At 44.0% G+C, this 17,349-nt stretch overlaps 1 protein-coding gene across 2 annotated transcripts in view; it reads right to left on the reverse strand.

Annotated features, from left to right (window-relative positions):
- The window catches only part of LOC143781530 (putative acyl-CoA dehydrogenase 6), a 59,203-nt gene extending 42,136 nt beyond the window's left edge, over positions 1-17,067 (reverse strand). Inside the window, exons 1-3 of one of the 2 annotated variants that reach the window (XM_077268168.1) lie at positions 16,866-17,067; positions 14,257-14,449; positions 5,412-5,532 (exon numbers count right to left, since the gene is read on the reverse strand). In XM_077268168.1, coding sequence (XP_077124283.1) covers positions 5,412-5,532; positions 14,257-14,415 — 280 coding nt within the window. In that variant the 5' untranslated portion in view covers positions 14,416-14,449; positions 16,866-17,067. Of the gene's footprint in view, positions 1-5,411; positions 5,533-14,256; positions 14,450-14,629; positions 14,766-16,865 lie in introns of those variants that run through there. The other variant, XM_077268167.1, reaches the window with a different exon arrangement.
- Positions 17,068-17,349: the final 282 nt, after the last annotated feature.

Consider the following 17,349-nt stretch of genomic DNA (forward strand, 5'->3'; position numbering starts at 1 on the left):
ATTTTTTTTTCTTTTTCCACTAGGGTTAGGGTTAGAACTAGGGTTAGAACTAGGGGTAGGGTTAGAACTAGGGGTAGGGTTAGAACTAGGGGTAGGGTTAGGGTTATGGCATGTGCACACAGTGCGGATTTGGCTGCGGATCCGCAGCGGATTGGCCGCGGATCCGCAGCGGATTGGCCGCGGATCCGCAGCGGATTGGCCGCTGTGAATTCGTACCAGTTTTCCATCAGGTTTACAGTACCATGTACACCTATGGAAAACCAAATCCGCTGTGCCCATGGTGCGGAAAATTCCGTGCAGAAACGCTGCGTTGTATTTTCCGCAGCATGTCAATTCTTTGTGCGGATTCCGCAACGTTTTACACCTGTTCCTCAATAGGAATCCGCAGGTGAAATCCGCACAAAAAAACACTGGAAATCCGCTGTAAATCCGCAGGTAAAACGCTGTGCCTTTTACCTGCAGATTTTTCAAAAATCGTGCAGAAAAATCTCACACGAATCCGCAATGTGGGCACATAGCCTTAGGGTTAGGGTTGGAATTAGAGTTAGGGTTGGAATTAGGGCTAGGGTTGGAAATAGGGTTAAGATTAGGCTTGTGGTTAGGGTTATGGATAGGGTTAGGGGTGTGTTGGGGTTACAGTTGTGGTTAGGGTTGGGATTAGGGTTAGGATTAGGGTTGTGATTAGGGTTATGGCTACAGTTGGGATTAGGATTAGGGGTGTGTTGGGGTTAGTGTTGAAGTTAGAATTGAGGGGTTTCCACTGTTTAGGCACATCAGGGGTCTCCAAACGCAACATGGCGCCACCATTGATTCCAGCCAATCTTGCGTTCAAAAAGTCAAATGGTGCTTCCTCCCTTCCAAGCCCCGACGTGCGCCCAAACAGTGGTTTACCCCCACATATGGGGTACCAGCGTACTCAGGACAAACTGGGCAACAACTGTTGGGGTCCAATTTCTCCTGTTACCCTTGCAAAAATAAAAAATTACTTGCTAAAACATAATTTTTGAGGAAAGAACAATTATTTTTTATTTTCACGGCTCTGCGTTATAAACTTCTGTGAAGCACTTGGGGGTTGAAAGTGCTCACCACACATCTAGATAAGTTCCTTGGGGGGTCTAGTTTCCAAAATGGGGTCACTTGTGGGGTGTTTCTACTGTTTAGGCACATCAGGGGCTCTGCAAATGCAATGTGACGCCCGCAGACCATTCCATCAAAGTCTGCATTTCAAATGTCACTACTTCCCTTCCGAGCCCTGACGTGTGCCCAAACAGTGGTTTACCCCCACATATCGGGTATCAGCGTACTCACAACAAACTGGGCAACAAATATTGGGGTCCAATTTCTCCTGTTACCCTTGTGAAAAAAAATTGCTTGCTAAAACCTCTTTTTTGAGGAAAGAAAAATGATTTTTTATTTTCACGGCTCTGCGTTGTAAACTTCTGTGAAGCACTTGGGGGTTGAACGTGCTCACCACACATCTAGATAAGTTCCCTTGGGGGTCTAGTTTCCAAAATGGAGTCACTTGTGGGGAGTTCCTACTGTTTAGGCACATCAGGGGCTCTGCAAACGCAACCTGACGCCCGCAGAGCATTCCATCAAAGTCTGCATTTCAAAACGTCACTACTTCCCTTCCGCACCCCGACGTGTGCCAAAACAGTGGTTTAACCCCACATATGGGGTATCAGCGTACTCAGGAGAAACTGGACAACTTTTGGGGTCCAATTTCTCCTGTTACCCTTGGGAAAATAAAAAATTGTGGGCTAAAAAATCATTTTTGAGAAAAGAAAAATTATTTTTTATTTTCATGGCTCTGCGTTATAAACTTCTGTGAAGCACTTGGGGGTTCAAAGTGCTCACCACACATCTAGATTAGTTCCTTGGGAGGTCTAGTTTCCAAAATGGGGTCACTTGTGCGGGAGCTCCAATGTTTAGGCACACAAGGGCTCTCCAAACGCGACATGGTGTCCGCTAATGATTGGAGCTAATTTTCCATTCAAAAAGCCAAATGGCGTGCCTTCCCTTCTGAGCCCTGCTGTGCGCCCAAACAGTGGTTTACCCCCACATTTGGGGTATCATCGTACTCAGGACAAACTGGACAACAACATTTGGGGTCCAATTTCTCCTATTACATTTGGGAAAATAAAAAATTCTTGGCTAAAAATCATTTTTGAGGAAAGAAAAATTATTTTTTATTTTCACGGCTCTGCGTTATAAACTTCTGTGAAGCACCTGGGGGTTATAAGTGCTCACTATGCATCTAGATAAGTTCCTTGGGGGGGTCTAGTTTCCAAAATGGGGTCACTTGTAGGGGAGCTCCAATGTTTAGGCACACAGGGGCTCTCCAAACGCGACATGGTGTCCGCTAACGATTGGAGCTAATTTTCCATTCAAAAAGTCAAATGGCACGCCTCCCCTTCCGAGCCTTGCCGTGCACCCAAACAGTGGTTTACACCCACATATGAGGTATCGGCGTACTCAGGAGAAATTGCCCAACAAATTTTAGGATCCATTTTATCCTGTCGCCCATGTGAAAATGAAAAAATTGAGGCTAAAATAATTTTTTTGTGAAAAAAAAGTACTGTTTCATTTTTACGGATCAATTTGTGAAGCACCTGGGGGTTTAAAGTGCTCACTATGCTTCTAGATAAGTTCCTTGGGGGGTCTAGTTTCCAAAATGGGGTCACTTGTGGGGGAGCTCCAATGTTTAGGCACACGGGGGCTCTCCAAACGCGACATGATGTCCGCTAAAGATTGGAGCCAATTTTTCATTCAAAAAGTCAAATGGCGCTCCTTCCCTTCCGAGCCCTGCCGTGCGCCCAAACAGTGGTTTACCCCCACATATGAGGTATCAGTGTACTCAGGACAAATTGGACAACAACGTTCGTTGTCCAGTTTCTCCTTTTACCCTTGGGAAAATAAAAAAATTGTTGCTAAAAGATCATTTTTGTGACTAAAAAGTTAAATGTTCATTTTTTACTTCCATGTTGCTTCTGCTGCTGTGAAACACCTGAAGGGTTAATAAACTTCTTGAATGTGGTTTTGAGCACCTTGAGGGGTGCAGTTTTTAGAATGGTGTCACTTTTGGGTATTTTCAGCCATATAGAACCCTCAAACTGACTTCAAATGTGAGGTGGTCCCTAAAAAAAATGGTTTTGTAAATTTTGTTGTAAAAATGAGAAATCACTGGTCAAATTTTAACCCTTATAACTTCCTAGCAAAAAAAAATTTGTTTCCAAAATTGTGCTGATGTAAAGTAGACATGTGGGAAATGTTATTTATTAACTATTTTGTGTCACATAACTCTCTGGTTTAACAGAATAAAAATTCTAAATGTGAAATTTGCGAAATTTTCAAAATTTTCGCCAAATTTCCGTTTTTTTCACAAATAAACTCAGAAATTATCGACCTAAATTTACCACTAATATGAAGCCCAATATGTCACGAAAAAAATAATCTCAGAATCGCTAGGATCTGTTTAAGCGTTTCTGAGTTATTACCTCAAAGGGACACTGGTCAGAATTGCAAAAAACGGCAAGGTCATTAAGGCCAAAATAGGCTGGGTCATGAAGGGGTTGAATAACTATTTTCTCTATTTAAAATATTGGATAGTTGTAAGGGTTCTTTTTTCGCTGTAAATTAGATAAGGAGTTATGTGAAGCTATTCGCTCATCCCTAGTCATGAAGAACTTCCAGTGACCATTATGAGAGTGTGATAGCGATAACACCAAATTTACCACACCTGCTCCCCATTCACGCCTGAGACCTTGTAACACTGAGTCACATGAGGAAAAATGGCTAATTGGGCACAATTTGGCCATTTTCACTTAGGGGTGTACTCACTTTTGTTGCCAGAGGTTTAGACATTAATGGCTGTGTGTTGAGTTATTTTAGAGGGCACATCAAATTACATTGTATCACAGAGTCTGATCTTCAGTCGTCATGTTGTTATGAAAAGATATACGGTAATAAAATATTTCCAAAAATGTGAGGGGTGTACTCACTTTTGTGAGATACTGTAGATAACTGATAAGCTAGATAGATAGAGAGACAGATAGATATGAGGATATCTGGGCTGGTTGCTGGGTTGAAGTCTCCGGATAACATTGTGCTCGGTATTATCCTTTTTATCTTCTAATCTCCGGCACTTTTAGCTTTGTCGGCATTTTTCCTGCACTGTGGATGTAACCGGATTTGTGAGACTTATGTGTTTGTGGTGACATCAGAGGGAGAAGACTCATCACTCAATTACTCGATGCAACCTCCCGTCACACATGGTTCATATATCACAGAAAATCCCCATCATCTCTGCAGCAAATCCTCTCTGCATAGTCCACTGCATCTGTCCAGCAAACTATAAGGCCGATACATAGACGACGTTCCAGTCGGAGAGAAGTGCGGGTTGGTTTGTCGTTTTGCTCATCCAGAATTTTATTTACGTACAAGTCAGAACTTAGCCCCAATACTGCGATGGACAGTAAAATTCCTTTAATCCATCATCAATTGGACCCGGAAAGTGCCAGATTACCAGATATTTTGTATTGCTGGATGCTCACCGAAAAAAAATTATAAAGATAAAAGTTTTCCAAATATAAAAAGAATAGTTCCAGATTCTGTGCAGTATATCTCTACCTATAGAGGCATTTAGAGGTGTTTTTTGGGACCCAAATCTTTGGGATAGGTCATCACTATCAATTTGGTGGGGGTCCAACACCAGCAACCCCCATTGATCAGCTTTTTGCAGACTAGAAGTAAATAGTAGGTAGTCGAACACGGCAGCTCCAAACACCATGTAGTGTCCATTCTTGGGTACTGCAGCTTAGCTCCCATTGAAGTGATTGAGCTGTATGGTCGAAGAACGACTATCATGGTATCTGAAAACCGCTGATCAGTGTACGACCCCCACTGATAGGTCATATTTAAGTTATCATCAAGGGATTTGCGAAAGCCCAAGAGGTTGCAAAACTTTGTGATTCTAGAAAATCAGAATGAGAGAACTGAGCAGAATCAGGTGATTGAGAAAACACTAGAGATTGTTATATTACATTTTTAATGCAAAATATTTGGATTCTACTGAATCCAGCGTTTTTGTGACTTGCTTTGTGCATATTCAGTAAATTGCTGTATGGCCACTATTTTGTAGAGAGTTGGGAAAAGGGTGCAAAAAAAAAACAAAAAAAAAAAACACCTCCCTGCTGACCGGTCCCGCTACTGACTAGGCCTGTTATGCCGTCAGCAGAGTACTCCGCCTCAGAAGCCGTGGTGCAGGAAGAGGACCCTATGACGGCTGGCTGCTGCGGGGGAATAGTGAGGTGCAAGGTATGGATTTTATTTTTCACCCTATATTGATAGATATACGGTAGATAAGAGAGAGATTGATTCATCATGATAATCACCTTTTCTACATTTCTTACCTGTCGGCTTGTTCACTCCCAGCATCCCAGCCTGTCCTAGAATTTTGAACACATGATGAGCTGGAAACTGCTCCTCTTTTTCCCACTGATCTACATAAGGGTTAATTTCGGTGTCTATTATCTGTAGGTAGAGAATTAAAAATTATTTTCATTCTTTTCTTGCCCTGAGAATTGCTATACACTGTGGAACTTGTTGTGTCTGTAGTCACTCTCACTGTATTTTAGTGAGATGTTTCTGCTCCCAGCTGTCATATGGATTTAAGTTCAGTGCACTTGTTTATGCTTTGTCTGTTCATTTCCAGCAATGTATTCGGTGTATGCTGTGCGCTTGTGATTAGTTCCGAGCCGTGCTAATGCTGCGGCAGCTTAGGAGTTAATGTCTGCTACCTGGAAGACTCTAAAACAGAGAAGACAATGGTTATTTATGAGCTAGCTTCTATCCATTAATTGGCCAGCTTCAGTTGCAGACGACCATCATTTCTACACAGGGCCTATGTCAGTTGCAGAGGACCTCTGTCAGTTGCAGAGAGACTGATTTTTGCAGAGGGAATATGTCAGCTGCAGATAACTTCTGTGAATTGCTTAGGACCTACGTCAGTTGCAGAGGATGTGTGTGGAGATGTGACTGCTCTCAAAGACAGAGTTCATCAGCTGATTAGCTGCGATGATCTAACTTACAGCACCACTGCTGCGTGGGAAAGTTCTCACGCAGCGGTGCCATAAGTGAGAACACCGGAGCTGATGAACTCCGGTGAACTCTCACGGCAGCTCAGTGATACACTGCGGGAGCGATTACCTCCTGTCAGTGTATCACCGGCGGCCGGGTAAAGCGGCCAGATCTCCAGATGTGACTGTTCTACACGCAAGATCGCCGCGGGACACTCGGGATTACATGGACTGCGGCAGACAGGTGACTATATGGTAGTTTATTATTTTACATGATTTCTAGGAGATGAGGGTATCGGGGATTGGGCGTTAAGGTGAGATAGTGTTTTTATTTGAATATGTATTATGATTATTATTATTATTTATTGTTATAGCGCCATTTATTCCATGGCGCTTTACATGTCAGGAGGGGTATACATAATAAAAACAAGTACAATAATCTTAAACAATACAAGTCATAACTGGTACAGGAGGAGAGAGGACCCTGCCCGCGAAGGCTCACAATCTACAAGGGATAGGTGAGGATACAGTAGGTGAGGATAGAGCTGGTCATGCAGCGGTTTGGTTGATCGGTGGTTACTGCAGGTTGTAGGCTTGTCGGAAGAGGTAGGTCTTCAGGCTCTTTTTGAAGGTTTCGATGGTAGGCGAGAGTCTGATGTGTTGTGGTAGAGGGTTCCAGAGTAGGGGTGATGTGCGAGAGAAATCTTGTATACGATTGTGGGAAGAGGAGATAAGAGGGGAGTAGAGAAGGAGATCTTGTGAGGATCGGAGGTTGCGTGCAGGTAAGTACCGGGAGATGAGGTCACTGATGTATGGAGGAGACAGGTTGTGGATGGCTTTGTATGTCACGGTTAGGGTTTTGTAGTGGAGTCTCTGGGCAATGAGGAGCCAGTGAAGGGATTGACAGAGGGGAGAGGCCGGGGAATGTATGTAATTTTATTTATTTTTTATCTGTGAGCACAGGCGCTGGCAAATGAGACTGCGTAACGTCTCCCATCAGTGGCACCTGCTGTCACTGTTTTCAGTAACATCAGACGTAGCCCGATGGGAGCAGTAGTCTCATTGATGCACGCTTGTTGACCTGCGGTAAGCTTTTTACCGCAGGTCAAAGCTGCAGGTTCACGCTGACATCTGACAGCATGACCCCGCAGCATTCTGACCGATGGTCTGCGGTAGCATTACCGCGGGTGACAGTCACAGCTGCGGGGTCACGCTGACGTCTGACAGCATGATCCCACAGCGCTCTGACCGATGGTCTTACCGGCGGTGCGTTACTGTGGGTGACAGTCACAGCTGCAGGGTCACACTGACATCTGCAGGCATGACCCCGCAGCACTCTGACCGACGGTCTTACCAGCGGTAGCGTTACCGCCGATAAGAACTACTGCACCGGTGTTTTCCATGCTGTCACACAGATTACAGAGTGGGAAACATCATAGGTAGCCGATAAAACACACAAAAAAAACTCAGCAAATCCGCAAACATTTTTATACCTGCGTTTTTGCTGCGGATTTGATTGACTCAATTGAAATCAATGGGTGAAAAACGCTGCAGAAACGCATAAGGAATTGACATGCTGCACAAAAAAAATGCACTGCGAATACTCACAGAAATTTACTTATGTGCACAAGACTTCAGGATTGTCATTCATTGAAAAATCTTGCATAAGGATTCCATAGTGTTTTTGGCCCATTACCGCGAGGAAAAAACGCAGCAAAAATGCAAAAAAAACGCACTGTGTGAACAGAGCCTTAAAGCTATGAGGTTATGAAACGAGAATGACTATTAGGGCCGGTGATCTAACCCCCCAGAATCACTACAGACTATAAATGCCAGACACCACAATGATACTTCATCACTTAGTCAGGGAGAATAGCTCATTCTTTGCAGGTCTCACGATATATTTAAGTTTTAGCGAAGAATATTTTAGTCTTTCCTGCTGCAGTGCCAGATGCCACTGACAGCGCCATGCTCCAGAAAGCCCATGCAGATGGCACAATATTAATTTTGCATAATCTTCCATGTTTTCCCTGGACATTTTTCACCATGTCTCCTTTGACGAGTCACCTTCCAGTCAGTGACAGCCATATTGCCTGCACTATTTATAGGTAAGAGGAGGAAAGCAGCAGTGAATGCTGTCAGGAGGGTAACACCGGGGGGGACAGCGCTGCACGTCACCCCCCAGGCACACGGGGAATCAGAGCAGCTTCACTATAGAAAAGGCCAAGCAGAGAAGATTGTACGGGAGAGTGCAAGGATAGAAAGTATCTCTGCCACAATGCGGACCCTGGTGGTCAGGAGTGGCTGACCCATATACCGTAGTCAGGCTGCCACCTAAGGAGGATCAATGTGGAAGTCACAATCAGGGTTCAGTTTCCTGTAACTAAACCCACGGTTATCATGAATGAAATAGTGATCAGTACTCTAGTCTAGACCACCAGGGATACAGACATTAACCAAATGTACTTCCTAGACCACCAGGGATGGAGACATTACCACATTCTATGATTTACTTCCCCAGACCACCAGGGATGCAGACATTACTACATGTAATTCCCTAGACCACCAGGGTTACAGGCATTACTACATTTAGTTTCCTAGACCCTCAGGGATTCAGACATTAACCACATTCCCTGACCTAGACCACCAAGGATGCAGACATTATTACATTTACTTCCCTAAACCACGAGGGACTCAGACAGTACCACATTTACTTCCCCAGACCACCAGGGATACAGACATTAGAAGAATTTACTTCCCCAGACCACCAGGGATACAGACAGTACCACATTTACTTCCCCAGACCACCAGGGATACAGACATTAGAAGAATTTACTTCCCCAGACCACCAGGGATACAGACAGTACCACATTTACTTCCCCAGACCACCAGGGACACAGACATTAGAAGAATTTACTTCCCCAGACCACCAGGGATACAGACAGTACCACATTTACTTCCCCAGACCCCCAGGGATACAGACATTAGAAGAATTTACTTCCCCAGACCACCAGGGATACAGACAGTACCACATTTACTTCCCCAGACCACCAGGGATACAGACATTAGAAGAATTTACTTCCCCAGACCACCAGGGATACAGACAGTACATTTACTTCCCCAGACCACCAGGGATACAGACAGTACATTTACTTCCCCAGACCACCAGGGATACAGACAGTACATTTACTTCCCCAGACCACCAGGGACACAGACATTAGAAGAATTTACTTCCCCAGACCACCAGGGATACAGACAGTACATTTACTTCCCCAGACCACCAGGGATACAGACAGTACATTTACTTCCCCAGACCACCAGGGACACAGACATTAGAAGAATTTATTTCCCCAGACCACCAGGGATACAGACAGTACCACATTTACTTCCCCAGACCACCAGGGACACAGACATTAGAAGAATTTACTTCCCCAGACCACCAGGGATACAGACATTACCACATTTACTTCCCCAGACCACCAGGGACACAGACATTAGAAGAATTTACTTCCCCAGACCACCAGGGATACAGACAGTACCACATTTACTTCCCCAGACCCCCAGGGATACAGACAGTACCACGTTTACTTCCCCAGACCCCCAGGGACACAGACATTAGAAGAATTTACTTCCCCAGACCACCAGGGATACAGACAGTACCACATTTACTTCCCCAGACCACCAGGGATACAGACAGTACATTTACTTCCCCAGACCACCAGGGATACAGACAGTACATTTACTTCCCCAGACCACCAGGGACACAGACATTAGAAGAATTTACTTCCCCAGACCACCAGGGATACAGACAGTACATTTACTTCCCCAGACCACCAGGGATACAGACAGTACATTTACTTCCCCAGACCACCAGGGATACAGACATTAGAAGAATTTACTTCCCCAGACCACCAGGGATACAGACATTAGAAGAATTTACTTCCCCAGACCACCAGGGATACAGACATTAGAAGAATTTACTTCCCCAGACCACCAGGGATACAGACATTAGAAGAATTTACTTCCCCAGACCACCAGGGATACAGACATTAGAAGAATTTACTTCCCCAGACCACCAGGGACACAGACATTAGAAGAATTTACTTCCCCAGACCACCAGGGATACAGACAGTACCACATTTACTTCCCCAGACCACCAGGGATACAGACAGTACATTTACTTCCCCAGACCACCAGGGATACAGACATTAGAAGAATTTACTTCCCCAGACCACCAGGGATACAGACAGTACCACATTTACTTCCCCAGACCACCAAGGATACAGATATTACTACATATAATTACCTAGACCACCAGGGATACAGACATTACCACATTCACTCCCTTTGACCACGAGAGATACAATTAGTGTCATACTGGGGAGCGATGGTCCCACCAATAATATTAATTCCGGGATCTCACTGTACAGCTACTGTACATTCAAATGTTCATACAACATATAATAATCATCTGAAAACAAATATAATCCCCTCATGACAAAGTCACATGAAGGATATTGAGTGCAACAAAGATACCGGGATCCAAATGATTGCAAATACATATATCAAAACCATTATATTCACACATCATAGAATGTAATGTTACATATAAAGATCTCTTGGAAGCATCACACAGATACTAGTAAGCTCTCTGCCTCCATATTCTACACCTCTTACGTCAAAGACCATCCGGGTAATCATAAAGAACACACAAACATAAGGCTGTAAATAATTATCTATAGAATTATATCTGATTTAGCCTTTAATGTGTTCAAAATAAGGAGCCCACGTATATAAACTTCACAACACTGCAACCATGCTTATGGCAGAAGAAATACTTCCGTTAGATAAGTCTAACACATGGCTATAGATCTAATAATTATATTTAGATAAATTACCTGAGGTCATGGTGCATATGGAGGTGGGGTCAAAAAGCTGCCTCGACGCGCGTTTCACCGCTAGGAAATCACGGCTTCATCAGGAGGTGCTCCCACCAATAAAATTACAGGAGCTCACTCTATAGCTACTCTACATGCAGATGCTATCTGACCCTTGTTTGCATATTTCTAGCCAACACTTTCTCCAAACATGTGAATGGGAATATGGCTGCACCACATACCACAGCGCAGCACACAATACCTCCCCTAAGGTAGCAATGGGAGACAGCGGTAGGGGACAGTGGTTGATGGCAGTGGTGGGGGGCAGCGGCTTGGAATAAATTGTCTCTTTTTGCCTAGATATATTTTTAATGATCAGACAAGTTCTCTGCAGTCATCCTCCCTGACTTCCATCTCTTTATTTTCTGTGCCCATTTCTATAGGACAGGAGCTTCCTCCCGCTCCTCGCTGCCTCCTGACTCACGTCCCTTTATGTGGAGCAGATAGATCAGCGCTCGCTGAGTATTTCTCTCTCTTCTCCTGCATTATGTTACATACCATTAAGCTGCCCCTCTGGGTGAGGACATCAGTAATGGCTAACCTTACCGGGATCTGCTGATAATAAAACCTGCTGCCCTACAAACAGCGGAATGTTATCTACTGAGTTTTCACCCGATGACTGTAATTAGGATTATTAATGTGATGATCGGGCCGCGCTTAGGTGTGAAAAGGAGATGGAAATGGTGGGACCGCGTGTTTGATTAATTCTTACATTCATTCACATAAAATGCTCCTCCTCTGTATCATCGAATCAATCTAACAGAGTTAAAGAGTTGCGTGAAAGTAAAACTTCTCGTCACCTCCTGGCAAAATGAGTCACGTGAAACCAGATGCAATTTGAGCCCGAGTATCTTTGCCAGGGGTAGATGCTGAGAGCCTGTGAAAGTGTCCAGTTTCTGCTCTTATTTTATTCACCCTGTTCCCCCGAGTATTCTGCTTTTTGTTTCTTTAAAATCCGTCATACGCTTCCAGAGATAAGGGCTAATTTTTATTGTCTTTGTGAAGTGGGCGGGGCTCAAATGGTAAATGGGCAGGGCTGCCTAAAGACACGCCCCCGAGGATCCTGTTAGTCACACCCCTTTGTAAAGATAAAAAAAATTATCACTACTTAGTACTATTAATTAACACAATCAGCACTATTAAAATGAAAGCTGGGCTGTGATTGGGAAACAGAGACAGTTTCCTAAACAATCTTGATAAATCTGACCCAGTATGTTTATTGTTATGTAAGGAAAATATTTACACTGGCCATAATGACAGTTTCCTCTGTAGAGAAAGTCAGGATATGCCAGTGCGTGTCATCTCCTCAAACCACTGATAAACTTCAAAGCCGCTTCCCTTGCCAGTCACATCCCCTTTTAAGAGATTTTCCTTCATTTGTGCTTTTTTTTCACATCTCTTTTCTTTTTTACTAGTCTTATGGTATTCGTTAATGTTTTATGCTCCAAATTATCCAAGATCGTGCACGCGGTTCATAAAAATTCTGCAATATAAAAAATACACCAAAGTTTAACCATTAAAGTGTATGTTGTGCTAAAATGTTGGAACTTTTTTAAAAAGCCGTAAATGATGAACCAGAGAAAAAGATCTGAAAGCCCAAAAAACTCTGCGCACAATGACAAACATAAAAAACAAAAAAAAGTGAATGCATGTAAAATAGACTTTTAAAAAGGGCAAAAATTAAAAGAACAATTTGGTGCAAATAAAAAACAGGAAAAACAAAACAAAAAAAAAGACAAAAAGGCTCAAAAGCAATAATAAATCGAGCCCTTGGTGTCTTGGTTGGGGAATTTGGCACCGAAGTTCTGCACAATGTTAGTGTATGGGTTTTCAATAAACCCCATTCACTCATTTCATCCCAATAATGCGGTGCTACCTTAGACCCGATTGCCATTAATGGGACATGTAATATGTCAAAATTGACGGTTTGAGAGTGAACTACCTTGGCTGGCACTTGAATGCCGGCATCCTGGGTAGCTTTGGCGTTTTCACGGTTCCTACGTTGTCATGATCTAGCATCTCACTATGAAATCATGATATCAAGACGACGACCTTGGAGGCACCAAAGGTTACAGGATGTCGGCATTCGAGTGCCAGCCAAGGTAGTTCACAGGACTCTGGTCAGGCGTCCACATTGTCAGCCGGATAAGGGTTTGGTGAAAAATCTCATCTGGCACTTGACTGTCGGCATCCTGGGCGACACTGGCATTTGCAAGGTCCCTGAGATGTCATGACACTGAAGAGACGTTGGAAAAACCAAAAGATGTCCGGGACGTTGGCTTTCAAGTGCCGACCAAGGACATTCGCAGGACCCTGTTTAGGTATCCATGCTAGAACTTTGTGGCAGCTAGATCCAATCCGGCAAACTTCCTTGGCTGGCACTCGAATGTCTGGATCCCACTGTTTCCTAAGTCCCTTGATGTCTTGACATAACGATGCGATGCTAGATTATGACGTCCTAGGAACCTTATAAACGCCAGCGCCGCCCAGGATGTCAGTATTCAAGTGCCAGCCAAAGTAGTTTGCAGGAAACTTGACAGGGGTTCATCTTGGTACTTAGTTCTAGCCGGATGGATTGGCACTGAGTGCCGGCATCCTGGGCATCTCTGGTGTTTCCAACATCCAGTCGATGTCATTACATATAGGTGCGAGTGCTAGCTGGATGGATTGGCATTAAAGTGCCGGCATCCTTGGAACTTCTGGTGTTTGCAACATCCAATTGATGTCATTACATAGATGTGCGAGTGCTAGCTGGATGAATTGGCATTAAAGTCCCGGCACCCTGGGCACCTCTGGTTTTTCCAAAAACCAGTCAGTCATTATATAGAGGTGCGAGAGCTAGCCGGATGGATTGGCACTTTGAGTGTCGGCATCCTGGGCACCTCTGGTGTTTCAAAAAACCAGTCGATGTCATTACACAGAGGTGCGAGTGCTAGATGAATGAATTGGCACTTTGAGTGTCGGCATCCTGGACACCTCTGGTGTTTCCAATAACCATTCGATGTCATTACATAGAGGTGCAATGCTAGATCATGACATCGCGGGGACCTTGTAAACACCGGAGCTGCCCAGGATGCCAGCATTCAAGTTCCAACCACGGAAGTTCACAGGACCCAGGTCCAGAAGTCATGGCTTACCGTTGTATAAATCCTGCAAATCTATCTCCTCATTTCTAAAAAAATATTGGGTATTTGCCAAAATGTAATTGTATATAAAGCGTTGTCCACGGCGGAGACAGGTACCTTTCTCAGTGACTCCCTTATTGCATTGTGCTCCGGGGTATACAGGACACTCACAGCCTGGTTGCCTGCCTGGCTAGCGGGGGCTGTTACTGAGAAGAGTCTGCATGGAAATCCCGATTTGCACCTCAAAAGCTGCCAGGAGCACAGCCTAAGAGCCATAACTGCAGCAGTGATCCGCGCCGGGGACTATGACCTGCAAACAAAGGGCACAATGTCAGCAGCAGTGTATATATATATATATATAGGTCTATCAAAAGAGCCGTGACTGATACAAATTGTAGAGGATATTGCAGCGTTGTCTGTAGCTCAGTTGTCTTTCTGTATAATACAATAAGTCTCATTAGTAAGTCGGGATTTAGCTTCAGGAACTCACTGTAGAAAGCAAACAAGGCTCCCGGCTGCTGCAGGGTCCTCCACCATTTCCGGCACATCACTGGTCCGCCCATATACACAGTGCACAGAGCTGGGGCCTACTGGTGACAGTGACGGCTCTTATTTCACACTGGGGGGAGGGAGCGCAGAAACTTCTACTTTCTCTGACTTCTTTACATGCAGAAGAGAAGGACACAGAGATACCCGGTTGGTCTCTTCTATAGAAGAAAGTATCCGGGTCGGGACCCTCTTGCAATGTCGGACTGATGCTTCTATCACCTTAGGCTATGAGCCCACGTTGCAGAATCTATGCAGAATTTTCCTCATCAAAACCGGTCTCCCTTGCCAGGAAATCCGCTTGCGTTTTCCTAGCCTTTTTTTTTTTTGCGTATTTGTCACGTTTTTTTTTCCGCAGATTTCATGAGGTTTTTTTTACATGCGTCCTAATACAATTCTATAGCAGCAAAATTGCTGATTTTCAGCAAAATTAATAAACATGCTGCGCTTTTTTCCGCAATGCGTTTCTGCTGTGGAAAAAAACGCAGCACAGGCACAACAATTGCGGAATGCCATAAAAAATTATGGCATGTGTTGTGTAAGCGGTTTTTTAAGCGTTTCCGCAGCGGAAAAAAAGCTTAAAAAGCGCAACGTGGGCACATAGCCTTATTGTTCCACTCCTGGTTTTGGCTTAGATATACTGATGTGAAGTACTGACCAAATACTGAAGGTGTGAACGTAGCCTAATTTTTCAGTTGCTATAACAATACAAAAAAACAACAAAAAACCTGAATACTGATGTGATCGTGTCTACACCTGATCGTTTTTAGGTCGTCAAGATTCAGTATTTTTTTTAGGTTCTCAGAGACGATTTTTTAAGTTTATATAAAGGCTTGATTTTGTCAATGAACATCAACAGTGGGTGCATATCATACAAAGGGGTCATCCCATATAAAAGATCATTACTCCTCAGGCTATGTGCACACGTCAGGATTTTCTGCAGAATTTTCCTGAACAAAACCGGACTTTTTCTGCAGGAAATCTGCATGCGTTTTTTGTGCGCTTTTTTTCCCGGAGCTTCCCAATGCATTAAATAGCGGTAAAAACATGAAAAATCCACAAAATTAATGAACATGCTGCGATTTTACCGCGATGTGGTTTTTCGCGGAAAAAAACTCATCATGTGCACAAAAATTGCAGAATGCATTAAAAATGATGGGATGCTTATGTTTGCATTTTTTAAGCGTTTTTCCCGCGGAAAACAGCCGAAAAACCGCAAAAAATCCTGAACATGTGCACATAGCCTCAGGGACACAAAAATAAAAAAAACATGAACTGAGCTTCTAGGCTGTGCGCACACGTCTTTTAGACGCCGGCCTACCCACAGTGTGTACATAACCTTAGTCACTATCGGGGTCCAGCGTTTCCACTGGTCTCGCCTTCGCTGATTGGCTGCAGCGGTGACTTCATGTCTACAGTGCTGTAATCTATCAGCAGGCTCAGTGGCTTGTGACTTCTACATCAGATGTTGAGTTCAGTGACTGACTGCAGCGCTGCAGACAACTTCACAGCTGCAGCCAATCAGCAAAGCTAAAGAGAGTAAAACTCAGTTGTTTGTGTTTTTCTTTTATACCCCTGAGCGTATGGAGTAATTTTGGAAATAGTACAACCCTTTTAATGATCTACTTTTATTAACTTCTTTGGGTGTGGGAGGTGGTAATATTTTATTGTTATATTTTTGCTATAAATAACATTATAGCTATAGTAATTATTCATTCTGCATATGAAAATGCCAGTTATTTTTTTTTTAAGATACATGTATTTTGGCATATATTTTTATGGTGCTTTTACTTAAAGCCTATATGTATTTCAATGTCTGACTAGCACTAAAAAAGTCACATGTGATGTGGTTACACATCCACTTATTCACATAAATGCATTGCACACATACACACTGTACTTCTCTATAATGTATATATGTGATTTGTGTATACACGCTATATACATACATAAATAAGATAGGATTTCGGGCAGCAAGTGCCATAAAGATGGGGACCCCGTCACCATCACAGAACAGCAGTGAGGGGAGACATTGTGATATAATCAACTATAAGGCAGAAATGGTAGAGGGGGCTGGGAGAGTGCAACTGTGAGGGGCAAACAGAAATTACAGCTTTTGTTTGGGTGGAGGACAGGAGAGAGCCAGGACAGAGACATAAACAGGGAGCTCCGGAGCTCACCTCAGGTCAGCACTCAGCACTGTGTTTCTCTGGAGCCGCCCCTCCCCCTCCTGACCGTGCCGACTACAGAGCTAAGAGCTTGGCTGACTGCACTGCAGGAGGCAGCAGACATCTTCTCTTCACTGCTACCATCAGCAGTGCTTAATGCACAGCTCTCCTGGCCGCATGCTCCATCAGCCTCACCCGGTCCATACTGGTAGGCGGGGCTTACAGGTGTGAGGAACCAGGAGCAGCATGTGAGTGCAGGTGAGGATAGGAATGGCTGTGCTGATCCTCCCACTCCCCATCCATTAGTTGAGCAATGTGCTCCTCAGACCTCGTGGAGGCATCACAACCATGGACCATACCTCAGTCAGCAGACAAAACATATTTCACACTCATTTTCTACGAAACTTTGGATCTGTCGGTGGCACAGATGTTATGAAGAGGTTTTTCTCCAGCTGCATCTGACAATAATTAAAATGTATCTCCAGGAATACTTTCC

Source organism: Ranitomeya variabilis, chromosome 6 (genome assembly GCF_051348905.1).
Source record: "Ranitomeya variabilis isolate aRanVar5 chromosome 6, aRanVar5.hap1, whole genome shotgun sequence".
NCBI lineage: Eukaryota > Metazoa > Chordata > Amphibia > Anura > Dendrobatidae > Ranitomeya > Ranitomeya variabilis.